The sequence below is a fragment of the Aristolochia californica genome, unplaced genomic scaffold (genome assembly GCF_029961685.1).
Source record: "Aristolochia californica isolate CCGP_79_NKW_82.1479 unplaced genomic scaffold, dmAriCali1.0.hap1 SCAF_8, whole genome shotgun sequence".
Lineage (NCBI taxonomy): Eukaryota > Viridiplantae > Streptophyta > Magnoliopsida > Piperales > Aristolochiaceae > Aristolochia > Aristolochia californica.
Genome location: NW_027182279.1, coordinates 40,515,606 through 40,535,200, shown reverse-complemented (window position 1 = coordinate 40,535,200; position 19,595 = coordinate 40,515,606). Strand labels below are relative to the sequence as shown.

General features: G+C 38.1%; 3 protein-coding genes across 5 annotated transcripts; 2 read left to right on the top strand and 1 right to left on the bottom strand.

Annotated features, from left to right (window-relative positions):
• Nucleotides 1-5,686: 5,686 nt before the first annotated feature.
• LOC137938576 (UPF0481 protein At3g47200-like) lies at nt 5,687-7,092 on the bottom strand. Its single transcript, XM_068783524.1, has one exon. It carries the CDS (start codon nt 7,090-7,092, stop codon nt 5,713-5,715), a length of 1,380 nt encoding a protein of 459 aa, XP_068639625.1. The 3' UTR covers nt 5,687-5,712.
• Nucleotides 7,093-7,685: 593 nt separating this feature from the next.
• On the top strand, nt 7,686-16,407 carry LOC137938822 (UPF0481 protein At3g47200-like). Of its 3 annotated transcripts, XM_068783871.1 has the most exons (6): nt 7,686-8,024; nt 8,199-8,283; nt 8,464-8,548; nt 9,863-9,963; nt 12,874-14,390; nt 15,234-16,407. In XM_068783871.1, exon 5 carries the CDS (start codon nt 12,942-12,944, stop codon nt 14,364-14,366), a length of 1,425 nt encoding a protein of 474 aa, XP_068639972.1. In that variant the 5' UTR covers nt 7,686-8,024; nt 8,199-8,283; nt 8,464-8,548; nt 9,863-9,963; nt 12,874-12,941; the 3' UTR covers nt 14,367-14,390; nt 15,234-16,407. The 3 variants fall into 3 exon arrangements, with proteins under 3 accessions (XP_068639972.1, XP_068639970.1, XP_068639971.1); XM_068783869.1 differs by lacking the exon at nt 15,234-16,407 and having other exon boundaries at nt 12,874-14,515; XM_068783870.1 differs by lacking the exons at nt 7,686-8,024; nt 8,199-8,283; nt 15,234-16,407 and having other exon boundaries at nt 8,449-8,548; nt 12,874-14,515.
• LOC137938575 (UPF0481 protein At3g47200-like) lies at nt 15,410-16,738 on the top strand. Its single transcript, XM_068783523.1, has one exon. The coding sequence runs from the start codon at nt 15,410-15,412 to the stop codon at nt 16,736-16,738; it is 1,329 nt and encodes a 442-aa protein (XP_068639624.1).
• The last annotated feature ends 2,857 nt before the right edge of the window (nt 16,739-19,595 follow it).

Genomic DNA, 19,595 nt, shown 5'->3' with positions numbered 1-19,595 from the left:
TATAATTCCACGAAAAAGGCTGGGTAATTATTTATCTTGGTTCCAATGTGTGAAAGTGTTCTTTATTACTAGAGACCTTGTTGGGCATATAACTTAAACCATCTTTGCATATAGATGACCCCTCCTACTTAGTTGAAGGAAGATATTCTAGTTATCAATTGGTTGATAAATAACATTGAAGAACATGTGGCAAACAATATGGTACACCAAGAAACAACCAAAGCAATATGATACACATGTTTTGAGTTATATTCTACTCTTGATAGTCTTCAAAGGATTTACGAAATTTTTCAAGAGATGAGCAACACAAAAATAAGACAACGATCATGAGTACTTTGCTAGATTCAGAGGGTTACTATAAGAGCGGAAAATTGAACAACAATGTGCTCTTGATATTGCCACAAAAGAAAAGCAGAGAGAGGACCTTGTTTTAGCCATATGTCTCACAAATTTACCATCTTACTTGGATGTTGCAAAGCCACAAGTACTTATCTATGTAGTAAATCCTTCTTTTAATGATTTATGTGCTACCATACTAAGATTGATCTTGACCTTATATTAATTGAAAAGATAGATACATACCCAAGGATTAACAAAAAGAAGTTAAAATTAGCAATAAAATTTAACAAACCTATTTATCCCCATACAGGTTTCTTCAACCTTTCATGGAACATGATTGAAAAACAAGATCCAACATGACCCGCCATATGCTTTTTCTTTTGGTCTGGCACTTTCTCCATTTTAGACCACAACCGGTCCAATTCTGCTTCACAAGAAAAGTAGCTGGATTCAACTCATTTTCCTCATTTTTAACCTAATTTTCACCATTTAATTACATTTTCACCATTTACATACTTTCTATTTATTTCCTCGGAGTTTTTTTAATCAGTAAAAGAGAAATAATATTTTTTATGATACTAGAACTAGAGATTGTGTGACAGACATAAATCTCATATCCTACATGATTTAAGAAAAATTACATCCATCATTTCTCTTCCTTCCATAATTAAATCCAATGCATCTTTTGCATCAATTTGAACTTTTCATATCACCTTATCTTTGCTTCCGAATTTTGCTTGTATCAAGAACACTTTCACAGGATGGAGAGAAGATGTGCAAATTAGATGAGTTACTTATGCCGTTACTACCATTTTATCAAACATTCCACCATACCACAACTGTCATTTGATTGTGACATCAAGTATGCCAAACACAAGAAACTCCCCTTAACAAAGATGGAGGCTCCTTCCCAAAGATTCTAAGTTGAATTTCCTCTCAACCCCAATTTAACTTGAGGGGGATTTTAAGAGATTTTTTTAATTTATTTAATTATAAAATCAATAAAAATCGATCAAGAGATTGATTTGTATTAATTTCCCAAAATCAAGAAACGTTGTCTTGATTAAATTGATAATGCAAATCAGTAATTAATTTCATAGTCAAGAAAATTTGAATCTTTGATTAAGGATTCAAATTATCCCCTCTTAGATTATACAGAGAGTTTATTACCCCCCTTTATGCTCTTCAGATTCCCCTCCTCGCCATCCTTTGTTCAACTCTAAGCCACCTCCCGATTCATGTCCACCTCCTACCTCTAGCTAGGGTGGATGCCTTGAGATTGTATTACCAATTCATGCTCTTCCGATTCCCCTCCTCCCCTTCCTCCGATCAACTCTCAACCACCTCACAACTCATGTCCACCTCTTACCTCCAGCCAAGGTGGTTGCCTTGAGATTTTATTACCCTTCAATGCTCTTTTGATTCCCCTCCTCGCCATCCTCTGATCAACTCTAAGCCACCTCACAACTCATGTCCACTTCCTACTTCCAGTCAGGGTGGATGCCATGAGATTGTATATCCCCTTCATGCTCTTCTGATTCCCCTCCTCCCCTTCCTCTGAACAACTCTCAGCCACCTCACAACTCATGTCCACCTCCTACCTCCAGCCAAGGTGGTTGCCATGAGATTTTATTACCCCTTGATGCTCTCTTCTGATTCCCCTCCGCGCCAGCCATCCTCTAATCAACTCTAGCCACCTCACAACTCATGTCCACCTCCTACCTCCAACTAGGGTGGAAACCTTGAGATTGCATTACCCCTTCATGGTCTTCCGATTCCCCTCCTCCCCTTCCTCCGATCAACTCTAAGCCACCACCTCACAACTCATGTCCACCTCCAACCACCAGCCAGGGTGGATGCCTTGAGATTGCATTACCCCTTCATGGTCATTCCCCTCCTCCCCTTCCTCCGATCAACTCATGTCCACCTCCAACCACCAGCCAGGGTGGATGCGTTGAGATTGTATTACCCCTTCATGCTCTTCCGATTCCCCTCCTCGCCATCCTCCGATCAACTCTAAGTCACCTCACAACTCATGTCCACCTCCTATCTTCAGCCAAGGTGGTTGCCTTGAGATTGCATTACCCCTTGAGATTGAAAATATTATTCTTAATGGATCATCTTCAAAAAATAATTCAAACTTCTGAAAAAGAATTCTCCATAAAAACACTAGGGAACTTAAAAATGTCTCTTTGAGATAGGATCACAAAAACTCTCATGACCTTATTCTCCCTATCTACCGTTCCTCCCCAACTGATAACCATCCCATGTAGACTAAATCGAAAACCAGGAATCACCCATGTCCTTCACTCTTCCCTGACCTCCAACCCACATCTTATAAAACAGTTTTAACTTCACCATGTTGGAAATCCACCATGGTTACTGAATTTACAAGGATACTTCAAAAGAACACATCGGAACTAATTCTTCCTCCACCTAATGTTTCTTTGCAAATAGACAAATTGTACACAAAAGAACCAAAAAAGAAGCACACTGAAGCACCACGAGTGCATTACAGATATGAGAAAAAAACACTAAAACATACATCAAAGTAAAGAAAGAAAGAAAGAAATACATTTTGTAAGGTACATTAAAAACCTCTAAGGAGGACGAATATAGGCGTATGCAGAATAAAATGTTTGTGTAGAAGTAAGAAGAAGGAGGTAGATTGCCGCAACAACAGAAATAATTGCCCAAGGACTACTAAAGTAGTCGACCATTAATTTTGCTTTCCATCTGAAAAATCTATTGCGGCAATACCTATTCAAGTCATTGCTCAACTGAGGAAGAAAATCGTTTCCGTCTCCATTGTAGGCAATGTTGGTGCTCAAGCCATTGAAAATGGAAGCAACTTGTTCTTCAGATCCCAATGTTTGCTCAATTATTCCTACCTGATTGAGTATTTGAACATCCTCCGCTACATTGATAATATAGTCCATGAAGATCGAATAGCTAGAGAAGTATGACCCAACCGTGAGGTGACATTGCTCCCAAGCCGTCAAATTTTGTAGTAGGATTTCAGTGTTGTTATCTATACGCAAAAAGGGTATTTCAAGAACACCTCTGTGGAAGGTGATGTTCGAGAATCCGGCAGTTTTCTTCTTTCGGAACTTTATTCCAGCTTCTTGGAGGCTTCTAGCAGAAAGAATTGATTCTATTGTCAATTGCTGCACATGTGGACGAGAAGCAGAGGTAGGTAGTTCAGCGGGTGGGCTGGAAAGGATGAAACTCTTCATTTTGGTGAAAAGGAGTCGCATTGACCCTTGAGGTTTAGGCGGGTCGTTTGATGGAAGAAGATGGTAGTGAACTAAATGTAGCAAATGGTGGATAGAACCAGACTCCATTGGAGGAGTTTGCCTATTAATAACCAAAAACTTTTCAAAGAAACGAAGGCAGAGCTCTGCTAAAGAAGGATATTTAGATTGATCCAGGTTCAGCATATCATACATTCGTCGCAGAGCAAAAAAAGGAACCTGATTCTTGACGAGGAGGAAGTCCACCCATATGGTTTGCAACCCAGAGGAGCAATATTGGTCCTCTTGGGGCGTCAATTTGCCTTCAAAGAATAAGATGATAGTATCAAGTATATGGCCACAACTCAACACCAGAGCAATCAAGTTCCGGAAGTGCATCGTTAATCCAACAGAATGGCATGCCTTTATTTCTTCACTCATAGCATTCATGGCCCTGACGTAATCGACAAAAGTGTTGTTCGGATTTCGGGTGATGATCGAATGCATATGTGCTGTGATGTGCAGTTTTTCTATTCTCGAGGGTGGATAGATTTTATCGGGCACCCAGGTGAGTCCCAACCATAGCAAGCGTGGATTGAAGAGCTCCTGTTTGGCAGTGAAAATGGTTTTGGGAACTAGGTAGATGGTGATGCTCTGTTTCCAGACAAACAAGGGTTTGAACCCCTTTGTAACTCTGTCCAGAAGTTCTCCGTCAAAGCCATCTATCTCATTGGCGAGGTCTTTGTCCTGAAATTTTCACAAGCAACAAAAAGGGGACAAGCCAACTCTGAAAACTCTTCAAGTTTAAAACAGAAACACAAATTCAATCGTAAACAAAAGAATGAGTAGCATCAAGAAAGCAATTACCTTTTCCATCTTACAGTTGAGAGTAGAAATCTGGGAAGCTGATGGGCACCAAGTAGTATCTAGATATAGGCACCGAAAGAAAAACTGAGAGAAGTTGACAAGGAAAAGGCGGTGCCTTTTGTCCACCACCAGAAGCTGCACTCAATAATGCAGAAGACTTTGCATTGATGGATGTATAAATAATCACACAAGGAAGACTGATTCTCCACAGGCCCTTGCTACATCGCCATCTTTCTTTGGAAAAACTAATCTAAGCCTCAAAAGGTCCATCTCACATGAGCCATGAGTCTTTATTTATTAATGACAAAGCTAAAGAGTCGATCTAGTCTAATGTGGCGGCTAACTTTTCCTACATAACCTATAATACTGGTTGGTTGAATATTTTAATAATGTTTTTGAGCCCAAATTTTGGGCAGCAAATCCAGTAATATCACCAATACTCTAGTAATCACACAGCTGTTCCAATGTCAAGCTTGTGCCCACTATATAAGAAAACTAATTGGTGCAAACTAGAGACAATTTGTTCTTCTGCCAATACAATAAGCCGACTAATAATCTCAGACTAGGACTTGTTCTTCTTCTTGTTGAAAGATAAATATAGATTTCGTTAAAAAGAGAATGCAAAAGGTTAGCAATTACTTAGACTACCAACAAAAGATTCTTAAGGCTAATACATAATTATTTATTGATTTCTAGAGGCTTTCATGGCAAGTTTTTAGTTGGTTTACTTAAATTCTCAGAAGTTGTCAACCTGGGTTTGCTTGGTTTTCAATGACTAGTCATGGGTCTTTCTTAATCTGGTCTCTTTCAATGATCCCATGCCAGTTTGGTCTCTTTTAATAATTAGCATTTGCATGAATATTTCTTTATTTACATCTTTGATATTATCTCTGAAATGGGTTCGTGGAGATTCAGCTCTTAGCAATCTGGGCATCTCACCCCAGAAAGAAGAACTGCAGAGGAAACTGTTATTCCATCACCAGCAAATTTGAGTATGAGACTTTCTCTTCAATTTTTTGTCCATATAATATTTGATGGGTGATCATAATTTGTTTGGTATATTTCTCTTCCTCTTTAATTAAATCTAACTCAATCACATATAAGCCCTCTAAATCTTAGTGTAAATATAATCAAAGATAAATTTGAATGTAAAGAAAAATCTACAAATTACCCTCACAAAAATATAATTTGAAACATCTTGTTCCATTCTGAAAATTAAAGTCAGAAAGACCATATTTGGGAGACAAAAGAAGTTGCTCTGAAGATACTAGAGTTACTGAGGAGGTTGAAAATAAGAATATGCAGAAAAGAAGGTCTGTACAAAGGTGAGTACAAGAAGGACTATTGCTGCTACCACTGATACAATACTCCAAGGATTGCTGAAGTAATCGTTCATCAGTTTTGCCCACCATTTATTCACATTACTCTGGCAGTAATGGTTGAGCTGCTTTGTCAGCTCAGGGAGGAAACTGTTATCAAGTCCTGTATGGACAAGGTTCATACTCAGACCATTGAAGATATCAGCAACATCTTCATCACTACTCAAAGAATGCTCAATTATGCCTGCTTCACTCAGTATCTCAATGTCCTTCTCTGTGTTGACAATGTAATCTATGAAAATGGCGTAGCTGGTAAAGTAAGTCCCAGCAGCATGGTGACATTGCTCCCAAGCAATAAGGTTCCTTAGCAGAACTTTGGTGTTACTATGCACATACAGATGAGGGATCTCCAGCACTCCATTCTTGAAGGAAACGTCCTGGAATCCACTGCCTTCCTTCTTCTTGAACTTGATTCCTACATCTTGCAACATTCTGGCAGAAGGAATTGGTTTCATGATAAACAGTTGTTTTGAAGGGCTTCTGTTAGAGACAGGGAGAAGAGGAAGAGGGGAGTCTCCGGGCCTATTAAGAATACTTGTGAGGGGTTTTGAAGGGTTTGATAGGTGGAGTTGGTGGTGAACTAAATGGAGAAGATGGTGGACGGATTTGGAGTCCATGACAGGTTTCTGCAAATCTCTTTGAATAAAATTATCAAAAAGATTGAGGGCAAGCTCCACAAGTGAAGGGAACTCCGATTTGTCTTCCACAACCATATCGAATATCTTTTCCGCAGCAAAGAAAGGGTACTGATTCTCAACAAGGAGCAAATCTATCCACAAATAATGGAGATTGGAAGCACATATTGAATCCACCTTGGGGGTCAATCTACCCTCGTAGAACATCAGCAGAACATCAACTATGAAGCAGCCATCAACCACCAACCATATCAATCGTTGAAAATCGATTTCAATCTCAACATAATGGCAACGTTTGATTCGAACTTTCATCTCATACATGGCCATGAGATAATCCTCCAGAGTCCTGTTGGGGTTTCTGGTAAGGATGGAATGTAGGTGGCGAATCGAATGAGCTCGTTTGCTCTCATCCCTGATGAGGTCCAGATCATAGGTGGTGTCAGCCACAAGAGACATGTAACGGGTCTGATAGACATCTTCTTCCACTTTCAGAATCGGTTCTGGCAGCTTGTAGATGGTGATGTTGGGATCCTCCACATAGAAAGGCTCGATCATTGCTTTCAAGTCCGTAAAGAGCTCTCCATCAAATTCTGCTATCACCTCTAGCTGATTCCCGCCTTGTACAGCTTCTTCTGCCATTGTTATTATTCTTCTTCTTCTTTCCGGCTGAGTCGCCCAAATTGCTAATAGATGAATCTCGTCGGACCCATTTGAGGTTGAACATCAGAGATGTGAATCATACCCAGTCAATGGCTTCCATTGACAAAATGCTGGAGATAAAGAAAGACCCATGACTAGTCATTAAAAAGAACAACAACCGAGGATGACAAATACTGAGGAATTAAGTAAACCAACTTGGCATGTGCATTAGAAAAAAATAAAAAACGCGTTGGCTTGAATGCAACTGGAGATTAGTAGATAAATATGTAATAGTGGCAGTCAATTATGAACTTTTTGTCGGTAGTCTTGTAATTGAATTGAGCTTTTGGATCCCTTTTTAAAGAAACTAACAAAAATTTTCAACAAGAAAGAAGAAAATTTATGAAAAGGAGCGGAGCTCCCCTACTTATCCACAGATGGTGCAGGCTGGTTCAGGTTCCGTCCAAGTGAAAAGAAAGAGAGAAGGCTGGCTCAGAACCTATCCGCAGATGACGCAGCCCCTTCTTCGTCATTAAATATTGCAAAATACGTGGTCGGCGGATAGAAACGAATAGACCACAGGTCACCGGTGAACAGTTTACTGGTGACCCCCCGGCATGCGACATTATCGAATACAAAAAGGAAATTTTTACGTCTTTCCTAAGGCTGCCAGTGCCAAGCTAACTGAATTTGTCTTGATTCAGTTTTTCTTTTTTTTAGTTCAATAGTTGAATGAAAACTCTCCGTATCCATCATGTCGAGCAGAGAAGTAGAATACCAGTAATCAACCCTGTTATTTTACTGCATTTTAGGCTAGATAGATGTTACCCAATTGGTTTTTTCCTAAATATCGCCTCCGAAGGACAATGGAAACTCAATTTCTAGTTTTCACTCAGTCGCCGAGGAGCTTCTGTTGTCGGGCAAACGCACAGGTACTCTCTCTTTCCCTCTACTTCTTCTTCTTTTTAGTTCAATAATTGAATGAAAAGTCTCCGTATCCATCGTATCGAGCCATACACAGAGAAGTAGAAAGCCAGTAGTCAACCCTGTTATTTTACTGCATTTTAGGCTAGTTATAGATGTTACTCAGTTGTGTTTTTTCCCAGATATCGCCTACGAAGGACAACGGAAACTCAATTTCTAGTTTTCACTCAGTCGCCGAGGAGCTTCTGTTGTCGGGCAAACGCACAGGTACTCTCTCTTTTCCTCTACTTCTTCTTCTTTTTAGTTCAATAATTGAATGAAAAGTCTCCGTATCCATCATATCGAGCCATACCCAGAGAAGTAGAAAGCCAGTAGCCAGTAGTCAACCCTGTTATTTTACTGCATTTTAGGCTAGTTATAGATGTTACCCAGTGGGTTTTTTCCTAGATATCGCCTACGAAGGACAACGGAATCTCAATTTCTAGTTTTCATTCAGTCGCCGAGGAGCTTCTGTTGTCAGGCAAACGCACAGGTACTCTCTCTTTCCCTCTACTTCTTTCTCTCTCGTTAGCCAAACTTTGATCAGATTTCAGAAAGGGAGTTTCTTCTCGTGATTTGCATTTGCCCCGCTTTATACTTTTCGCCATCTACCTTATGCCATGCCCTATCTAGCTAGTCCATTGGCCCTTCCATTTTCATTTTCGCTCTCTCGTACAAATCCTGGCAACCTTGGGCGGCTTACCTGAATTAAGCAAGCTTCTTGCTTGTCATTTGGATAGACAACCCGAAATTAAAGGATTCGTCTGGTTCGTTCACTTTTCCGGTGGTTTGTTGCTTCTTGACCTAGAAAGATCGCAGCAATTCTCTATATAAAACAAATTTGTTTCTTATTTCGTCCAACAGTTCGTCTTTAGCTCTTCTTTGTTCGCTTTGAAGTTGATACACAACTCGACGTTTAGAGCTCTTTCAGTTTCCTCAATCGAATTCTGTTGCCGTATGTCAATTTGTCGGCGTGGGTTGAGAAGTAGGCGTGATTTTGAGGTGAATTTTTTGTGTTTCTTTTCTTGAAAAGGTAGTGCATAGCTGCTGCTAGTGTTGATAAGTTTCCATTTTCTCATTTTGATCTCCTAGTACCTGGACTTGTATGTCTCGTGGGAGACGAGTCTGTTTCTATGATTTTCTCTCTGTTATTTATAGTAGAAGAACATATCAGTTGTCATTCAGCTGGTTCTATTACTGTTGTTTTACTTGATTCATATATTGTGATATTTTTATTGTTCTATACTTTGCTCTGTCTAACAACTGAACCATAGATTTTTCTTTTTAACCAAGCAAAAGCAATTATTTGTGTTTTTAGAGACAGGTAGATGCAAGTGAAGCATGTTTATGAAACGTGTTAATTGTGTATCTGTGGTTAGTTATACTCGGAGTTTCTGTTTCTCCTGTCCTTTTTTTCTGAAATGGCTCTTAGGCTGTGTTTGGAACACAGAAAGTGGAGAGAAAAGAAAAGGAAGAGAAGAGAAAGTGAGAGAAAAGATAGGAAAGGAAAAGAGGTTTCTTTTCTCTGGTTTGGATGTCCATGGAAAATGAGAGAGAAAATGGGAGAGAAATATAGTTTCTCTTGTTTGGATACACATGGAAAATTAGTAATATTTTAAAATTTTGATGATTAAAATTTTCTCTCATTTTTTATATATTTTCTTTTTTCCCAAAATTCCATCATTTTGTGAGAGAAAATTTATGAACTGATTATCTCTCTTATTTTCTTTTCTCTCAATGATTCTCTGCTGCCAAATAACAGAAAATAACTTTTTCTCACCTTTTCTTTTCTGGGGGTTCCAAACAGGTCCTTAATATTTTCTCTCATTTTCATTCAAGCAATTGCAGTGCCGATGTATCCAGTGGCCATACCCTTGGAAAAATTTTGGAGTTGTTGTAAGGTTGCAGGTAATGTACATGAAATCAGTGTTTTATTTGATCCTTGTTAATCATCCAGATAATTCATGAAAAAATAGCTGATACTTTTGTTAGCAGAAAATGTTCTCATTTCTTTGTTGACGTTGCCAAAAAATTGCCTAGTAGAAGAAATTCTTCTACTCAAGGATCTCTTTGCACAAATGGTCATTACTCATACACAAAAAGTTACTACTGTTGCATTTTTCTTTCACAATTTCTTTCTCATGAAGTTTTATGCTTGTCTCAAGTGATGCAAAGAACCTGCCATCCTATTGTACATTGCATAGTGATCCAACTTCAGGAAATTCATCCTCCTTTTTTCTCTTTTACCACCCACATACAAGCTACTCCTAGTCTATAATGGTCACCTATATGAAGTTGATTCACATTGGTTTATTGAAATAGGGCACACATTGGCAGATACTTTGGCATGTTGTGGTGATATGGTTGCAAAATTTTAAATGATCACAAGAGGTGACTTTGACATTGTAGTTTGGACTTGTTAGAAGACTTGAATCTGACTGTGTTGTTAAGGAATTAACTAACATGTGGTGGTGATATCCTAGCATAGGATTCATAGTGTCTTTGCTTTCAAGCTTTTTGAAGAGCAGATTAATTATGATTATGTGCCAAGTAGTTTCAGTTATAGCAGATTGCTTTTGATTCTAAGTGAAGAGAACAGGTTAAAGGAGGTTTATAGAGTGTGTGATATGGTCCTCAAAAAAGGAACACTAGATGAGAGTACAAAGAATATATTGATGAATGGGTTCAACTTGCCTTTGCAGTTATAGAAAATATTATTTTTCATGAGAGCTAGCTTTTTCATGGAGCTTGCTGTGTTAGATATGATTGTCAAAGAAAAGGAATAAACTCCAGATTTGTCAAAGGAGAAAATGCTGGTGGCAAAGAATTTGCTAATTGAGGGCAGATATGTTTCTTTTTCAGAGTTATTAATAATTATATCACATCCATTTAAAGCAACTTTGTCGGGGAACTTACTGCCTGTGATGGGCAAAGTCACCTGTTGAAGATTATAGCTCTTGGAGGTGACTCTCATCTTTTGACATGTCATGACTTTTTTATTTCTCCAGCTGTTTTATCATAACTTTTTTTTCTCCTAAATTCTATATCAGATGGCTGTTTGATTTTGTTGATTGGGTCTATTTAGGGGGGAAGAAACTTGCTTGTGTTTAGATGGATACTTGACTAAGGTTGGTTGGGGCATCCGACTTTCATTTTATCTTGATACGAAGTTTCCAAATATTTTTGTGTATGGGTTTCTCTTTAAAGTTAGCCTATCTTTTTTTGTTTCCACCAAATTGAATGTAAATGCAACTTTATCAGAATCAGACCGGCCATTAACCTGGAAAGATTGCTGCACCAGTTCAATTGCAAAAGAACCAGCAGTTGAACTGGTTTGGTGTCATAATTAGTTATAAATATAAAAGATAAGATAATTTGAGTTTGAGGAGGGGTAGGGTCCCCTCTACCTTTTGGAGTACATCCATCCATCCTGCAAGTTGGGCCCATCTCTTTTCCCCTCACTCTTGATTCTAGGAGAGAAAGGCAATTTTGATTCTTGTCTTGCTAATAACATTGAGTCCATTGAGCTGTGGTTTCTTCTGAGGGGAACCTTCAATGCCTTCAAATATCACCTTGTCAATTGGGATGAGGTTTGGAAGCCCAATCATCTCAGGGCCTCGACATCAAAAGAATCGGAATAATGAACTCTGTTCTTCTCTTTAAATTTTTTTAGTATTTTTTTTTATAATATAAATATTATTGTAATGTTTTTTTAATTTAAATATTTTCATAATTTATATTTTATGTGACATATTTATAACTTTAAATAATTATTTTCATAATTTAAGTTATTTATAATAATTTTTGTAAGTTATTGGATTCCATAATGGGTCCTTATTGGATATTCAATAGCAATCCATTTAAGTTTATTGGATATCCATTAAGGATCCAATGGCTTATTTGACGTTCGTTGCATATCCAATAAGTAAATATTGATTTGAGTTTGATTTAGATTTGGATAAATCCAGATCATTGACACCCCTACCTGGAATAAACTTTCTATCCTCTCCCTTAAAGAAGCAAATTTTAATGTAGTTCCTTCATGTGTTTCAAATATCAAGGGAGAAAACTGGACTCCAATTAATGACAAAGTTGGCAGCTTCCTTCTGGTGCATGAAATCTAGACATGGGATCGATGTACCACCAAACATTTCTTGATATGTTTTTTATGATCCAACTTTTCTTTTGTTTTTTTTTCATAGTTGTCATTTACTTTGCATCAGGGATGGCATTTTGGATGTCTGAAATGTTTTGGGCCGTCAAAAAAAAAAATATGATTCAAATTCAGATGTTAATCATAAAGTTCGAGACACCACCTGCAATACTAACACTATAGTGAGATAGATGCTAAAGGGATTGTAATGTAATACTCAAAAAATTCCAAGACATTAAGTTCAATAAGCCTTTATTTTCAGCATTACACCCACCCATTCTTTGAACTCGTCATATTTACTAAGCGTGTTTCAGTGTGAAATTAAATTAGGTGTATCTACGGGAGTTCCATACGAATAGATAAACCTAATTCTGTCTCATACCGAGACACAGTGCAGGAAACCTCATGCTGAGATGTGGATCTAAAAACCCCAAGTCTTGCTTTGAATTCTTCAAAGATTCATTAAAACAAGTGCATATGGTAAAATAATTAGATATCTTATACAACAGTTTTTCTAAACAAAAACAGTGGAGAATGGAGAAAGAAAACTGTGATGACTACATGGGAAGTAAGATGGCAATTGACAAGAGTTTTTAGTTTTTTGGTACAGCTAGAGGAGCAGAAGCTGACCTTCTTCTTCCTGCTAATCTTGTATGTTTTTTCAGGATCTGAGCTTGTTGCCTTTGGCGTACTGCCATTCCCTATGCTGTGATTTCAGTGAGTAAGAAAGAAGATGGGAGATGAAGCAGTAAGCCCCATTAATCACATATCAGAAGTAGAAGATTTTGATGAGGAGCTGCTCAATGATCTGAAAGCCGCCCTCGAGCCCTTTTCTTTGGAGGATCCCATGATTACCATCTACACAGTCCCAGACCCAATACGCAATGTGGATTCAGATGCATATGGGAGTCGTTACATGACTCTGGCTGTCGACACCACTTATGATTTAGACCTCATCAGGGGAGATGAGACTGTCCGTTCCCACGCACTGCGCCATCTCCACTCCATCCTCACTCGTAACCCAGCTCTATCTCTGAATGATTACTTGCTGGCCATGAACGAACTGAAAGATCAGATCAAGAGCTGCCATTACATTGACATCACCATTGATTTCCAGCGCCTGGTCTGGGTGGTGATCAACAGCTGCTTCATTGTTGATGTTCTGCTGATGTTCTATGAGGGCAGATTGACGGCCAGTGTGGACTCAACCTGTGCTTCCATTTACTTTCAGTACATGTGGATAGACTTTCTCTTGGTTGAGAACCAGCAGCCTTTCTTTGTTCTTGAGAAGGTTTTTGACTTGGCTGTGGTTGATAAATCCAAGTACCCTTCATTGGTAGACATTGCCCTTTTCTTCTTTGATCATTTTGTGGAAAGAGATTTGCAGAAGCCTGTCATGGAGTCCAAATCAATTCACCATCTTCTTCATTTGGTTCATCACCAGCTCCTCCCCTCAGACCCACTACAATCTTTCAACCTAAAGCTTCAACCATCAAGGAAACTCTTCTTCAACAAAGTGAAAGACGCGATCCCTCTACACCATTCTCCACCACCTCCGCTGCTGGAGAGCAGCCAAACGAAGCAGCTCTTCATCACGAAGCCAATTCCATCTGCAAAAAGATTGGAAGAGGTAGGAATCAAGTTCAAGAAAAGGGATGGAACTGGATTCTTGAATGTATGCTTCGACAACCGCAAAGGGGTTTTGGAAATCCCCCGTTTGTATGTTCATAGCAACACCAAAATTCTCTTGAGGAATCTGATTGCTTGGGAGCAATGTCATCCGGCTGCTGGTGCTTACTTCACGGGTTACGCAATCTTCATGGACTATATCGTGAATACAGATAAGGACATTGAGATACTTGTTCAGAGTGGAATCATTGAACATTCATTGGGCACTGATGATGATGTCGCTGCAGTCTTCAATGGCTTGAGCACCAACCTAGTCCACACCGGACTCGAAGATGAGTTCCTCCCTTACATCTGCAAGGAATTGAATAAATATTGCCACAACCATTACAATATATGGTGGGCCAAATTAATGGCGGATTACTTCAGTAACCCTTGGACAACCATTTCAATCGGGGCCGCAATAATCCTCCTCATTCTCACTTTTACACAAACATTTTTTTCTGCCTACTCTTATTTCCGTCCACCATAGTGCGACATGTTTCAAGAATAAGAAGTAAGATTTATTGGGGCTTTGCTGTTTATTTTGATCTTTCATGTAATTGTAGTAATTTACAGGGAGTTTTTAAATCTGTAATCCAGACTTTGTTGTTACCATCTTTATATAATCTTTTTAGTTTAGTCTTCTCTTACTTTTCCAATCTGAAAAAAAAAAAAAGTGTTTGTTAGGCTCCATATTTCCCACCAATAGTTTCAGTCACTATTCCTTGTTCTTTCAACTTTGTATGTGAGAGTTGTTCACTATTTTCTTAATACATTTGAAATAAACCACCATTGTTAGATTCTCTAAGTTTGGATTTGTTGGGTCTGATAAATCCCATATTGCCTTTGTTTGTATTGTGCAATTCCATATGATCAGAATGGTGGGATACTATTTGGCATGAAACGGGTAGAGTGAAGACATCAACAAGAGCAAGTGGACTTTAATTATTGGCTAAAATATTCAGACCTGCAATAAAATGTCTACAATCTTTTCTCTTGCAGCAGCAATTTTTTAAGTGATTCAACTTGGCAGCTTCCTTTCTTATGCGTTAGGTCCAGAGCACATGGAATCCTTCTGTATATGTTTTCAGCATCCAACTGTTTTCTTTCTTTTTTATTTGAAGTTGCTTATAATTGAATGCTTCAGAGATTCGTGGAAACAAGTGCATATTCTCAAAGATCTATTAAATATGTTTTGCAGCAGTTTGACTAAACAAAAACAGTACATATTAAAGAAAAAAACTCTGATGATCATATGGTAATGGCAAACGTTTCTTCTTGTTCCAGCTAGAGGAGCAGGTGCTGAGTGCTGGCCTTCTTCTTCTTCCTTCTAACCTTATCTTTTTATCTGTACCAGAAACTGAGCTTGTCGCCATCGGTGTGCTGCCATTGCCTGCATCTTCTGCTGTTGTTTCGGTGAGGAAGATTGGAGAAAGGAAGGGAAACAGCGAACCCCATTAATCACAAATCAGAAGTAGAAGATTTAGACAAGGAGCTTCCCAACATATAGTAGCAGCGATCGAGCCCTTTTCAATGGAGGATCCCACGATCTCCATCTACACAGTCCCAGACCCAATCCGCAACGTGGATTCAGATGCATACGAGCGCCGTTACATGACTCTGGCAATCGACACCCCGTACGATTTGAAGCTGAAAACCAGTAAGGGACACGACGCCGTTCTTTGCCACGCACACGGCCATCTTCTCTCCATCCTCAATTGGAACCGAGCTCTGTCTCTGAATGATTACATGCTCGCCATGACTAAACTGAAAGATCAGATCAAGGGCTGCCACCACAACGACATCACCATTGACAGCGCCCGTCAGGTTTTGATGATTTACAAAAGCTGCTTCATCGTTGATGTTTTGCTCCTGTTTTACGAGGGTAGATTGACATCCAGTGTGGACTCCACCTGCGGTTCCATTTACTCTCAGATACTGTGGATAGATTTTCTCCTGGTTGAGAACCAGCTGCCGTTCTTAGTTCTTGAGAAGGTTTTTGACATGGCTGTGGTTGATAAATCCAGGTACCCTTCATTGGTAGACATTGCCCTGTACTTCTTTGATCATTTTATGGAAAGGGATTTGCAGAAGCCTGTCATGGTCTCCAAATCAGTGCACCATCTGCTTCATTTGGTTCATCACCATCTCCTTCCATTACACCCACCACAGCATCTTAACCAAAAGTCTCACCCTTTAACAAACCTCATTTTTAGCAAATTAAGAAGTGTGATCCCTTTGCGACATTCCCCGCCAACCCTGCTGCCGAAGCACAACCAAGCGAAGCAGCTCTTCGTTATAAAACCAATCCCATCTGCAAAAAGACTGAAAGATACAGGAATCAAGTTTAAGAAAAGGGAAGGAACTGGGTTCCAGAATGTATGCTTTGACAGTCGCCATGGAGTTCTAGAAATCCCTAGCTTGAGTATTCACAGCAACACCAAAATTCTTTTGAGGAATCTAACTGCTTGGGAGCAATGTCATTCTGCTGCTTGCGCATACTTCACAGCCTATGCGATATTCATGGATTATATAGTGAAAACAGATGAGGACACAGAGATACTTGTGCAGAGTGGAATCATTGAACATTCATTTTGCAGCAACAAAGATGTCACTCCAGTCTTCAATGGTTTGAGCACCAACCTTGGCTACATAGGACTTGAGGATAGCTTCCTACCTCACATCTGCAATGAGTTGAACAAATATTGCCATAACCCTTACCATATATGGTGGGCAAACTTGATGACTTTTTACTTCGGTAACCCTTGGACAATCATTTTAGCTACAACAATAATAATCCTTATTGTTTTCACGTTTACACAGACATTCTTTTCAAACTATTCTTATCTTGGTCTACCATAGTGTGTTGTGTAAAGAACCAGATGAAATGCAGATTTGTTGTAGCATTTTTGTGTAATTATTGGGAGTCTGTGTCTGGTTGAGTACTTATCCTTGAGACACCTTGATGGAGGAGATAATTATTACAACTATTTTATTTGTTTCAAGTTAGGATCATTACCATTACCTTTTAGCTTGAGGGAGAGTGTTAAAGATATGGACAAGCCTGGGTGTCATTGATGTATTTGATCTTTTGTCTACTATTCACTCCTACTTGGGTGAAGGTATACTTATAATATTTGTACTTTTGACATCTATAAATAAAACTTACGAGAGAGGGTTAAAACATAAGTCCACAACATTAATTCTCCTCAATGTGCTCTCTTTTTTCCCTCATCTCTTAGACGTGATCTCTTTCTTCTCTCTTCTCTCTTCATGTTTCATGTCCACCTTGTGCAATCTACAAGTCTTTCAGTTTAACTTTGTTACTCAAAATTATGTAAAAGAAATTGTCCGTACATGTAATTAAGTAACTTAAGTGAACTCCATTATAGAAGTTCTAAGCAAAAGCTATTCATAAGTACATCAGTCACTCACATACATGAACATCGTGTATAAATTGCAGGAAAAAATTGCTTTAAACCACAATCGAGTTGGTGTGAGTTCCTGTAGAGGACTTCTTCCTCTGGAGCGGTCTTCCAGATCCGTAAAAACAAAGGAATAAATCCTCTGTAACAACGGCTTTTGAGAGATCCAAGAGACCAGTTGAAATAAACTATAATTTTAGTATATAAATATGGATGTAAATAGATGAAATGAAATGAAATAAGAAAGAAAGATTTTATAGAAAGTTTACAAATCTTTACCCTGAAAGTCGAAATTTTCGGCTTCGAATGAGCATCCGAATCTATGAAATGCTCCAAAGTCTTCCATAGGTTACAATCTTTGGTAAAGGAGACAAGGAAGAAGAAGAAGAGAGAAGGAGATCACGTCTAAGAGAAGAGGGAGAAAGGAAAGCATGTCGAGGAAAATTAGGGTTGTGGACTTATATCCTAACCCTCCTCCTTAAGTTTTATTTATAGATGTCAAAAGTATAAATATTATTAGTATGCCCTTCACCTAAGTAAGAGTGAATAATAGATAAAATATCAAACGATAATTACATCAATGACACCCAGGTTTGTCCATATCTTCAACACTCCCCCTAAAGCTAGGAGGTAATAGTAATGATCCTCCTAGCTTGAAACAAATAAAATAGTTATAGTAATTATTTCCTCCATCAAGGTGTCCCAAGGATAAGTATTCAACTAGACACAAGACTCTCAAAAAGTAAAAAATGGGTGATAAAACATGAGTTTAAATCAACCTCAAAGGATTTCAAACAAAATAGTGATAATAATCACTAAATAGGGTAATGCCTATCACTTAAAAGATGACAATAAAAACCCAAAGGTACCAATAAAAATGTCTTAATGGACTTGTAAATAACCTATATATAAAAAAGGGACTAACCAAAGCAACACACGAAAGGGTTGGCCTAAGAGGATAAACGAGAGTAAAAAAAATGATGGTAGGAGAAAGGCAACCGAATAAAAGGTTAATGGGGAATTAAAGGGAGAGGAGACGGTGAAGAAGCTAGGGCCATCAAGTGTTTTATCTTCTGAAGTAATTCAAATTCTTCATGAAGGTAGACGTCATCATATGCTTTATCTTCTGGAGTAATTCAAACTCCTCTACAAAAGGCACCCTTCTTGCCTTTGTGGTTCTTAAGAATCATTGTAGAACTTAACTTTTTGAACAACCGAATCCTTTTTATGTCAAGCCAAAAACAGTTAGCAAACAAGAGAAATCATGTTTCTCTTCCATTTTCTCACTCCAAACAAGAGAAAAAGAAATACTATTTCTTTTCTTTTTTCTTTTTCTTTTATTTTCTCTCCATTTTCTATGATGCCAAACACAGACTTAAGGTTTTTTAGGTGGACAAGTACCATAAATTGTGCTTTTCTCCAATTTTGAATCAAATACTCCAAAAGTGTGGTTGAAATTATATTTAAGAATAGGGCATCATGAAGAATCTGATTGTGAAATATCCACAAACAGGCCTGCATTCATGTAATAGGACACCATGAACTAGTCAAAGAGAAGGTATTTCATCGGTAACTTTCCAAGTTATGTCTTAGCACGAGATGGAATCGAGGTTATCCACTTATGTGGGACCCAGATGATTATCCTACAATATAATTGATAATGTAACTTTTATTTATTGATAATTTACATATACTACTTCATAATATAATGTTTATAATTTTAGTGATTAACTCTTAAAATGCATTTTATTGGTGTTAAGTTACTCAAACTTTATCGTGAATTAGGACCCTCAAAATTCAGATCAACTGAACTAAGAGATTTTGTTAAGAAGTTGGCCAAGTTTCTTCAAAATAATTTTTTAATAATGAATGTTATCAAGAAGAAAAATTTTGAAATTTTTTCTTTTAATCCAAACAAGTCTTACTCTCTTCAAAAGCCTAGCAGATCTGACAAAAAATAAGTCTGTTAAAATTTCAGATGCTTCAAGCAGAAGCAATTTTAGATGTCTATCAACCAAAATTCTGAAAACTTTCCTTAAGCTCCCAGTTTCAAAGCTGTAAGAAATTGCTCTACTTCCCAATGTCAAAGCTATGAGGAATTGCTCTTTGTTCTTTTAATGGAAGCAAAACACTAAAATAAAAATTCCTCATGAATCTCTTTGAAATTTTCAAATAAGATTGATCTTCATTTATGAACACACAAATATTTACGTAAACGGAGCTGCTCTATGAACCATAGACAACCCTCTGGAGCATAATACAATATGAAAGAGAGAACTTCAAGTTTGGATTTG